The sequence below is a fragment of the Tyto alba genome, unplaced genomic scaffold (assembly GCF_018691265.1).
Source record: "Tyto alba isolate M040663 unplaced genomic scaffold, T.alba_DEE_v4.0 Super-Scaffold_33, whole genome shotgun sequence".
NCBI lineage: Eukaryota > Metazoa > Chordata > Aves > Strigiformes > Tytonidae > Tyto > Tyto alba.
Window position 1 is genome coordinate 875,975 of NW_024881308.1, and position 10,907 is coordinate 886,881.

Consider the following 10,907-nt stretch of genomic DNA (forward strand, 5'->3'; position numbering starts at 1 on the left):
TGCGGGGTGAATGGTAACTGCAGGGGAGCCAGCTCAGCTGTAAAGGACCATGGGGGAGGGAAGCTCACAGGGGTGGTGCTGGGATGGAGGATCCAACCTTGCCTTGTGGTGAAACTGCAGCCACGTGGCCCTTGCCATGCCTGTCAGGCAGGCCTCTGACTTCAGCTTCCTTAAGTGTCCGTGTTGGCTTCAGGTGCTGCTTGAACTGTTGTGTAGGGGAAAAAGGAGAAGTGGAGTCATGCTTGACCAACCTGATCACCTTCCGTGGTGAAATGACTGGCCTGGTAGCTGAGGGGAGAACAGTGGCTATTGTCTGCCTGTTGAGGGATGGTCTGGATGAGCAGTGGGCTGGGTTGAAAACTGGCTGAGGGGCTGAGCCCAGGGGGTGGCTGATCAGTGGCACAAACACTGATTGGAGGCCAGTAACTAGTCGCTTAACTCGGGGGTCAGTGCTGGGTCCGGTCCCAGCAGTCTTTATTACTGATGTGGGTGATGGGACAAGGTCCCCCCTCAGCAAGCGTGCAGATGACACCAAAGGGGTCGAGCTGGCTGATGCACCAGAGGGTCGGGCTGCCATCCACCGGGACCTCGCTGGGCTGGAGAAGTGGAGTGACTGGAACAGCACGGAGTTCAACAAGGGGAGGCGCAGAGTCCTGCCTCCGGGGAGGGTCAACCTCCTGCACCAGTGTGTGCTGGGGCTCAACCACCTGGGAAGCCACTTGGCTGAAAAGGATCCCAGGGCTCCTGACAGACACACGAGTTGGCTGAGCCAACGTTGTGCTCTTGCAGAGAAGTAGGTTAACGGTGTCTTGGGCTGCCGCAGGCGAAGTATTGACAACAGGTAGAGGATCCCTCCCCTCTGCCCAGCACTGGTGAGGCCACCCTGGAGTGCTGGGTCCAGTGCTGGGCTCCCAGTACAAGAGAGATGGGGACGTACTGGAGAGAGTCCAGAGAAGAGCCGTGAAGGTGATGAAGGGATGGGAGCATCTGCTGTGAGGGGAAGCTGAGAGCTGGGACTGCTCAGCCTGGAGCAGGGCAGGCTCGGGGGCATCTCACCAGTGTGGAGAGATACCTGGAGGGAGGGTGCAGAGAGGACGGAGCCAGGGGCTTCTCAGTGGTGCCCGGGGACAGGACCAGAGGCCACAGGCACAAACTGGCATGCAGGAGGGTCCCTCTGAACATCAGGAAACACTTTTCCACTGTGAGGGTGACCAAGCACTGGTACAAGTTGTCCAGGGACATTGTGGAATCTCCATCCGTGGAGATACTCGAAAGGTGTCTGGACGTGGTTTTGGGCAGCTGGCTCTGGGTGACCCTGATGGAGCAGGGGGATTGAACCAGATGATCACCAGAGGGCCCTGACAACCTCAACCATTCTGTGATCCTACCCCAGCACTGCTGGCAGAAACGTGAAATGGGCCTGAAGTCACAGGACGTGCTGGCGAGGGGTGAGGCGGTGCTGAGGGGCCAGTACAGAGGAATGGTTCCCAGTGGCTTCCTGGGCAGGCAAGCTTTACCAGAACCTTTCCCTGGTCTGTTTGGTGATGGCTTGCACCTCCGGTGCCTTCTCTGCTGCTGCCACTATTTGCTGCAGCGATGGTTTCTACAGAGCTTCTACAGGGAAGTTGCTCCTCCGTCTTCTCCCTGAGCTGAAGGTGGGGACTACAGGCTGCCAGCCCTGGGTGTGGGGTGGTCTCATGAATTTGGTGGCTCTGCTATGTGCCCCCCAGCTACTCTTGCAGGCTCTCAGCACCAGGCATTGCACCTCAAAAAGGGGCCTTGGTGAGGAGGACAGGTGGGCACCGTATGGTGTGTGGAGGTCCCCAGGGGGATGGTGCCAGCAGCTGGTTTCCCTGGGGAGTGTTGGGCGGCACCAGTGCACAGGGTGCCCTGAACAGCCGCGGTGGGTGTGCGGTGCAGTGGGGTCCCAGCAGGCGCCTGGGAGTGTCCAGGAGCCCCGTAGAATGGTACAGGGATGGAGCTGTCTTCTTCCCTGGTCAGGGGAGCTGTAAACGACCCAGTGAGCCAGACCTCACAGTCATGGGATAAAGGAGGTGATGTGCACAGACCCGATCGGTGGCACTCCTTGTGACGGGTACGAAGAGCAGGAGAATGTTCATTTTTCCAGCTGGGAGGATACAGAAAGGGAGGAAGACAAGCCTCCTCAGTCCCACTAACTAATAGGTTCTCAAGAAACCACATGCAACCAGGACTTCACAGTTGGTTGGGGTGTAAACCTGTGGGTCTGGGACATTGGAGGCGGTTGGTGGGACTCTACAAGCAGGGAAGGAGGGAGGAATGAAGAAACAGTAGGCAGAAAAGAGGTATAAAGAGTTGCATGTAAAATGGAGCCTATCCGTGCATTGTCTGCCTAAGCCCCACACCTGATCCATCTTGTCTTCTGTATGTCCTGTCATTGTCTTAACCCCTTCTTAACTGTTTCTCCACTAATCTCACGTAGCCTGTGTGGCTGTGTGCTGCAAGGACTAGGTGCCACTGCTGGAGAGGCTGGCATGGGTGGGCTTGGGGGCAGCAAGTGGAGTCAGACCAGGGCTGTAGGCACCCCCGGCCTGTGATGCCAGCTGCTGGGGGGTGTGAGTGTCTGTGTCAGCCCCAGACTGCATGTCCATGGGGCAGGTATGTGTCATTCACAGGCAAACTTCAAGTTGCACAATCTGGCACATATGGGACTCTGGTGGGGCTAAGAGGGCTGGGATGTAGGCAGGGGGCTGCGCAGGTTGAGGCAGTTGTGTCCCTTGGGTAAATGCTGGGCTCCGGCAGCTGGGCGGGAGAGTTCTGGGCTGGAGGAGGTGGCAGCTCCTGACACCCTTCAGCACCCATCAGGGGCTCCCCTGGCCTGGCTGCCCAGCAGTGCCACTGCGGGTGCCCTGTCCGGAGCAATTGCTGCCTTGGAGAGGGGAGCAGGGAGCATCTTCTGAGGGGGAAGCAAGTGGGAAGCAGGAAGACAGGGTTAACTCTTGCAATGGAGGGTCATTCTAGGTCTGCTCACCAGCTCAGTAAATGACTTTAGAAAGTGAGTAGTCAAATAGCATGAGGAGAGAGAAGCCAGACATGGAGCATCTGGTGAGGTTCAACATAGGTACGTGTAGGGTGGGGTGTTTGTGTGTAAAGTAATGCAACTTGGGGCTTGATGGGATCCAGGCTTCACAAAATTGCAGGTTTAGGGTAGGAGCTGACAACGAGTGAGGTCATGGGCTGATCCTTCAGTTCAGTGCCCAGCCATGGTCTCAAAATCAAATGTGGCTGAACCAGGCAGACCACTGTTCTCCTGTGCAAACCCCTGGGCCATCCCTGCCTTGAATCCCACCTGTGGGGCTGGTCCTGCTGCTTGGACAGCGATGGCAGGGTGGCAGAGGAGGAGGAGAACTGTCCCGGTGTCCGGAATTGAGAGCCCAGGCTGTGTCAGCCAGGCAAGAGGCAGCAGGTTGTGGAGCTCAGGTGGGAAGGGGCCCGGGGAGGGCTCTTATCCCCTCCCTGTTGGGAGCAGGTCAGGATGAGATGCCCAGCATAGCCTGGACAGCCCCGAGGAGGAAGCCCTGGTCCTCAGGAGGTGACAGGTTGGACAGAGAGTATGGGCTCTGCCAGAGTAGGGACAGGTCCCCACAGTCCCCCCAGAGCAGCACCCTGGGCCGACCCCCAAGGCTTGCTGTGGGAACGTAGCCCTGGGCTGGGACAGGGCACGGCCAGCGCTCTCAGGGCTCTCAGTCTGATCACCGCCACTTGCTTTGCACGACTTCACAGCACCATTTGTTGCTTCCATGGCAAGGACAAGGCTGGGAGAACAGCACTGCTGGTTTATTGATGAGTGGTCACCATATTGCCTGCCAGACTCAGCAGCGCTATCCCCGGGGGCCATGGCCGGTGGGGCAGGGGCTGCCTGGGCTCGCTCAGTCCTGCTGGCACCATGCTGCTCTCGAAGACTGCTCCTGAATCCGGGAGCCCTGCGGCGCTTCCACCCTGCCCCCGGGGTGCCTCTGCATCATCCTGGCCAGGCAGCGTGCTTGGTGCCATGGTGGGGGGTGGTCCTGCAGCCACCCAGGAGCCCTGGCGTGGTGGCAGCAGCACTGCAGGAGGGGAGCTGAGACCCCACTGCAGCCTGTCCCAGTCACGCTGTCCCCACCAGTTGTTGGCACATGAAATGGAGATGTTGGTGGGGACAGGGTGGAGGGAGGCAGGGATGAGGCCGTGCACCATCCCGGCAGGCTCAGCAGGTGCTGGCAGGGAACCGCTGCACATGAGACACAGGTCCCAAAGCATTCCTTCCCCCCCCCCCGCCATGCCATCTTTCTCCCCAGGTGTGAGTGGTGGGGTCAGGCTCGGCCCCACTCTTCCAGGTCCCGGATACAGACCTCCCATGGCAAGCATGTCTTGTCAGAGGTCTCACATGGGTGGCTGCCCGCATGGTTCAGGTCTCCAGCCAGCCACAGCCCAAATCTATCGCTGGGAAGGTGCCAATGGCAGAGTCAGCTGAAGGTGCCCTCTCCTGCCTCCTCTATGCCTGGAGACCTCCCCAGCCACCTCCTGGGAGACAAGCCACCTCTCCATCCCCACTTCTGGGTGCCTTTGTGCTGAGGATGCCAGACACAAGGGACTGGAAAAACAGGGACAAGAGAGGACAAGCACCCATCCCCGGGGCTGCCACCCTGCCTGGAGGCAGGGAGCAGGCAGGACTGCCCGCAGCAGGGTCAGGGGGATTAACGGGCTGGTGCTGCAGGACAACCTTCACTGGTATTTTTGGATTCCAACCACCAGTGTGTGCCTGGAACCAGCTCCGCAGGGCAGCCTGGGCTCAGATCATGGACCCTGTGGCCGTTGGGGCTGGGGACCCTGTGGGCCACCAAAGCAGCCGGCACGGCTCCTGCCTGCCCCCACCGATCACCAGCTGGTCCACATCCTCTTTCACGAAGTTGTTCCTTCCCGTCCACCTGAACACCTGCATGGGAACAGCAGTCAGCCAGGACTGTGGGCTGGGGCATAGCGTTCCTGTCCCCGTCCTTGTCCCTGTCCTGTGAGGGACACCCGGGGGCTGCTGAGCAGAGCTGGCTGTGCCGATCCCCGCCTTGTCCTGCTTCTCCAGAGGAAGACCTGGATGAGCAGGTGGGCACTGTCCTGGTGCTGGCCCATCCCAGCCAGCAGTCCTGGGGCCACCCCAGAGGAGTACAGCTGCCACCCACTGATGCCACCAGCAGTGTCACTCACTGATGCCACCCACCTCATCTCACACACATGGACTCCCACTGGCACAGGCAGCCGTGGCTGAGCTGCCTCCATGTCCTGCTGATGCTGGGCTGAGACCACCCTGGCATGCAGAGGGTCCCCAGTGCCGCCTGCCTGGGCAGGGTTCCCTTCCCTGATTCCCCCTCCCTGCACAGCTGGATGGGATTTGCATTATCCCCCCCAGCCCTGGACAAACCTGGGGGACTACAGCCAGCAGGGTCCCCCACCTGATTCACCCATGTCCAGCCAAGTGCAGTCTTGTCACCACAGACCCACACCCAGCACCTTGGGGGGGACCACCCCCCCCCCCAGCATGGCTGGATCCCAGGGTCATTGCCAGACCCCCCCACCCTGGGGTGCCTCATGGCCGTCAGCCTGCAGCCCCCACCTTCAGATCTGGGGAGAAAGAGAAGAAGAAGCTCTCCCTTGTCCCGTAGAAGCCATTGCTGTGGTGCTGGCAGAGAAGGCACCGAAGGCCTGAGGGGAACAGAGAGGGGGAGTCCTAGGCTGTGGTGCTTGGCGGGGCTCCCCAGTGCCAGAATGCTTCCCCCCCCATCCTGTCAGCAGCAGCGGGGACGTGGCCAGGCCCTGGGTGAAGCGGGGTTTGCTGCCCCCAGTGCCATGGGGCTGCTGGTCTGGGAAGGGCCCGGCCACACCTGAGCTTCCATTTCCCTGCTGAGCAGCGGGGGGGGGAGCCTGGGTGGCCTGCGCATGGTTACAGGGTCTGCCGGCAGAAGCCATCCTGCCTGGTGCAGTACAGCAGGTGCCAGGGCTGCTGCAGCGGCCAGAGGGCAGGTGGGGGCCCAGCTGGGGCTGAGTGGACTGAGATGCAGCTTTTGAGCATCCTCCCCACCTGCCCCAAGCAGCCCTCTCTCCCCACCTGCCCCAAGCATCCTCCCAAGAGGTCTCCCCAAGCATCCTCCTGTCCCCCTCGCTTCCAAGCATCCTCTCAAGAGATCTCCCCAAGCACCCTTCCCCTCCAAGTGTCATCTCAAGAGCATCCTCCCACCTGAGCAGCCTCTCAAAAGCTGTCCCCAAGCATCCTCCCCCTAAGCATGCTTCCAAGGGGTCTCCCCAAGCTCCTGGCCCATGCAGCAGCCTCTCAGGATGCTTCCCTCAAGCATCCTCACCCAGAGAACCCTTCTGAGATGTCTCCCTGGGCATCCTCCCCCGGCAGCCCCAAGAGGCACTGCTGAGGTGGCTGTCCCCAGGGACAGGGGGGATGTCACCCACCTGGCCTCACGCTGGACCAGTTCCTGGGAGGACAGAGGCCATGGCTGCATGGTGCAGGGGGAGGTGAGCAGGAGGGTGGGGTCCCCATGCTGGCAGGAGGGTCCCTCATCTCCTGGCTCTCCCTGTCCCGCAGAACACTGCTCGCTGTGCTCAGCAGCAGCCTGCACAGCTCTTTCAGGGCCAGGGCCACTGCTGGAGCTCCCTCCCAGCCTTGTTTCCTCTCTATGACCAGCTCCCCACATCTCAGGGACAGTTCCTTGTCCTGGTTGGGCTGGGACAGGTGGAGGTGAGCATCCCTGTGGTCCCCAAGGGAGCACCATCCCCAAACCCGTCCTGCATGGGTGATCTCCCATCCTGTGTCCAGGGCACTGGGAAAAGGGGCACAAAGGCTGCAGGGATGGGCACTTGGTTGAGCCCCCAGCCCGGTTCCCAGCTGCCCACTGCTCCCAACAGCCCTGCCAGGCCATGCCACTGGTGCACAAGAAAGTTCAAGAGTGTAAGGCCACCCGAGGAGATGAAGAGGAGGGAGAGAAAGAGGAGGCAGGGGAGGCTTCCACAACTTCAGCCCAACCTCAGCTCCAGAAGAAGGGGCAAAGCTTGGCCACCCCCTCCCTTTGCCCATGGCCAGGCTGGTCCCCCATTGCACATGGGGTCAGGGACGTGCCTTGGTCCCAGTGGCAGCTGGTAACAAATGTCTCAGCCAGCCGTGCCCCCAGGGCGGCTGTGGGTGCAGCCCCTGCCCGAGGGTGGGTGGGCAGTGGTTCCCTGCCTCCGGGGAGGCATGGGTGGAAAACACCCAGAGGGGACAAGATGGATGAGCCACAGGCACCAGATCTCCTGCCCCCACGGTGCTTGGATCCTTGGGGGGCAGTGGGACTAAAGGCACGGGTCCCAACCGTACCCATCACCCTCCACACCCCCAGCCCCTTGCTCTCCCCAGGGTGGCCTTGGCTGGCTGGCTGGCCACGCGTCCAGCCTGGCTGGTGCCTCCCAGCACTGCCCTGGAGCTCCGTCCCAGTGTCCCTGCTGCCATGTGGACCTTCCAGCAGTTGGTAGCAGGCACGAAGCCCCCTCATCGCGGGGCTGTGGGTGCTGCTGCAGTGCTGGGAGCTGCGCTGCCGGGGAGCCCTCGGCACCGCCCCGGGTTCGTGTTCATCCGCACTGGTCCCTCCCCGGCCACCCGGCTTGTGGCACGGGTGGGTGGATGCCAACAGCCTGCCTTGGCTCATGGGGGTCCAGGATGTGCCCCCCTGCAGGGCTGTTGCAGTTACCTTAATAAAATAGCTTGAATCCTAGACTATTCTTTTGATTTTAATTTAGAATATGATTTTGATTTTAAAATGCAGTTACAGCAGCTATGAGAATAGAAAGTACACAAAGGCCCTTAGGATTAAGCAACTAGTATGCTGTGTGCCTTGAACACTATAAGAATCGTTATGGACTCTGAATTAAAACAATGGGTACTAGTTACGGACCTGGAGTCAAAACAATAGGTACCAGAAGAGATTTGGTTTGGAAGATCAGCCAAAGTTGAAATGAGCATGTGCAAGGATGGAGTTCAATCAGCCGACACGGAGAGGAAGACTATCCACGACCACCAGAGGATGCCTGCTCATTCGTCTATGCGCCCATGTGTTAGAGGCATTTGCATATGATAATGAATTCCAGGAAATAACATGAATATGCTAATCATTACCTTCCCCCCATTCTATTCAAATCAATCAGTAAAGATGACCAGTGATTTCTGTAGAATAGGAATACGGGTAAGGTGAGGTAACTGAGAGCCAATCATTATAAAGGTCAAATTAAACTTTATGAATTTTGTTGATCTTATGTAACCATGGCTCTGCTGAAAAAGTGTATAAATATGTTGTGCTTTGTACCTGTTGGTGAACACGTCTTTGGTGGAGCTCTCCCCCGTGTTCCTCAGCTCTGGAATAAAGGAGTGCCTGCTTACCTGCTGTGTGTAGATGAGTTCTACCTGCGATTGCGACCCCTAACAGAGCCAGGTCCTGCGTGGTGCTGAGGCAGGCCGGCAGGATTACCCTCCAGCCAGGCACTGGGTGGCCGGTGGCTGTTACCTCCTTTGCACCCTGGCTGCTGCCTGGGCCAGGACCTGGAGCACCCAGGGGGGACCCCTGAGGCCACAGCTGAGCCTCTGTTTTGGGATAAAGGGCAGGTCACGTCTGTGTTGCTCTTTGCAACACAGCTGTTGCAATGGCTGTAGCAAAGGCCAACATCTGCCTGGTGGACGTGGTGTCCCTCCCACTGGGAGAGCCAGGCTGGGTTAACGTCCCGCAGGCGGGTGAGCTGGGGTCTCTGGGAGCACCACCAAAATCGGGAATGAAAACACCTTAACGCTGGGTTTAGCATTAATGAGCAGGCATTGCTTTATTCAGCCAGGGACACTAGGGAATCATTCCACCTCACATGTCCACTGTATGTTACAATAGACAAAGTTTATATCACTGTTACATACATATTCATCGAATTTCCTAAAACATGTTATCATATTTACATAGTTACTACGCATGTGGTTTGGGTCTCTGAGGGGATTCCATGTGGGTTGTAGGTGGTCTCTAGTGGTCTCTGGTGGTCTTTGGAGAGGAGCCTGTCTTGAACTTTGTCTGCACTTTTGAATTTTTCTTCTTTATATGGTAAGGACTTGCCCTTTCTTTGGTTTATGCCTGCACTTTCTTATCTCCTGCCTAGCTTCAGCTAGTTCGTTATTTTTCAGAGGGCCTTAATCCTCAAGGATGGGGGCTTATGATTAGATGTCTTTCAATTTACACATGGAGCCTCTCAATTTACACATTTTCCAGGAGGTGGGTAGCACGCTTGCCTAGCTCAAGGACCTTTATGCAACAGACAAAATGTTGCATGTTTGACTGATTGCTTAAGTTCTTGTGCTACCCTAAACAATACTTTTGTCCTTCACGCATTTTCCAACAGGAGGGCTGGGGCTCGTTGGCGCTTGTGCTGGGTTTGGATGTGTGTCAGGGTTTTGGTTGCAGGGGCAGGGGCTACAGCAGTGGCCTCTGTGAGCAGCTTCTCAAAAGCTCCCTTGGCTCCAAGTTGGACCCATGTCTGGCCAAGAGTGAGCCAATTAGCAACGGTGGCTGTGCCTCCATGATAACGTATTTAAGAAGGGGAACCTGAGAGAAGGAGTAGGAGTTGGGAGTTGTGAGGAAGAGTTGAAAGGAGCGATGTGAACACCGAGGTCAGTGGAAGAAATGAGGAGGAAGGGGGGGAGGGTGCGCTGGTGCAGATATGGTGGAGCAGATGCCAACCTGCAGCCTGTGGAGGAGCTCACACTGGAGCAGGTGACTAAACCCGAAGAAGGCCAGGATTCTGTGGGAAGATGCAGCCCCCGCTATTGTAGTTCAGTGCTGGGAGGACTGCAACACGCAGGGGGATCCATGCTGGAGCTGCTCGGGCCGCTCTGTGCCCTGTGGGAAGGACTCACGCTGGAGAAAGTTCATGGAGGCCTGGCTTCCATGAGAGGAGAATCATGCTGGAGCAGGGGAAGAATATGAAGAGTGTCCCTCTCCCCACCACCGGTGGAAGAAGTGGAAGGACTGACGGTAACCCTATTCCCTGCCCCTGTACTGCTGTGGGTGGAGGTGGAGATATCGGGAACAAAACTGAGCCCAGGAAGAAGGGAGGGGTGGTGGGAAGGTGTTTTTAAGATGTGGTAATGCTTCTCACTGTCCCACTCTGTCTGTTAAGTGTTTGAATTATCCCCTAAAACAAGTCTGGTTTTCGCCTGTAATGGGTGAGTCATCCCTCCCTGTCCTTATCTTGATTCTTAAGGCTTCTGCTTCATTTTGTCCTTCCCATTCCTGAGAGGGACGTGGGGACTGAATGGCTGGGTGGTGCTCAGCTGCCCTCTGGGCCCACACCCCGACAGTGCTCAGTGGCTGCAGGCAGAGAAGCCACAGCCAGTATGGCCATGAACCTGCGGGCCCAACTGTAACATCTCATTTATGCCAATACAGGAGTTTCTGCATGCTCTGCTTAGTGGCACAACAGCCCCAATGACCTGGCCCAGGCCCTAGCCCCACAGAAGGCATTTTGGGGGTTGCTCCTGCCCTCCCATCAGTCCTGGCTGCCCCGGTGGGTGGGTCCCAGCTCCACTGTCCCCACCAGGCTTTGATGGCAATGGTGGCCCCGGGATGGCAGCGGTAGGTTGGGGGTTCCTGGTGCCCAGCACAGCTGGCACTTGGCCACTGGCAGGGCCCTGGATGGGCCAGGAGATCCCGACGGTCCCAAAAGCTTCCACTGGGACCCACCCCCTGCCCCATCCTGAGCCAGGATGGGGCACCCAGTCCCTGACTGAGCTGCCGTAGGGTAGGCTGCACAAATACTTCTCATCAAATACAAGGACAGACAGAACGTATTTTGTTCTTTAAACAGCCAGCAATAATCAGTAGGGA

The 10,907-nt window shown here is 58.1% G+C and overlaps 1 protein-coding gene across 1 annotated transcript; it reads right to left on the reverse strand.

Annotated features, from left to right (window-relative positions):
• Nucleotides 1-4,331: 4,331 nt before the first annotated feature.
• TLDC2 (TBC/LysM-associated domain containing 2) lies at nucleotides 4,332-7,547 on the reverse strand. Its single transcript, XM_032992947.1, is given in 8 exon segments — nucleotides 4,332-4,461; nucleotides 4,884-4,954; nucleotides 5,627-5,688; nucleotides 5,691-5,715; nucleotides 5,895-5,923; nucleotides 5,926-6,044; nucleotides 6,579-6,743; nucleotides 7,516-7,547. Coding segments are annotated over 8 exon segments (633 nt in total).
• Between the last annotated feature and the right edge of the window lie 3,360 nt (nucleotides 7,548-10,907).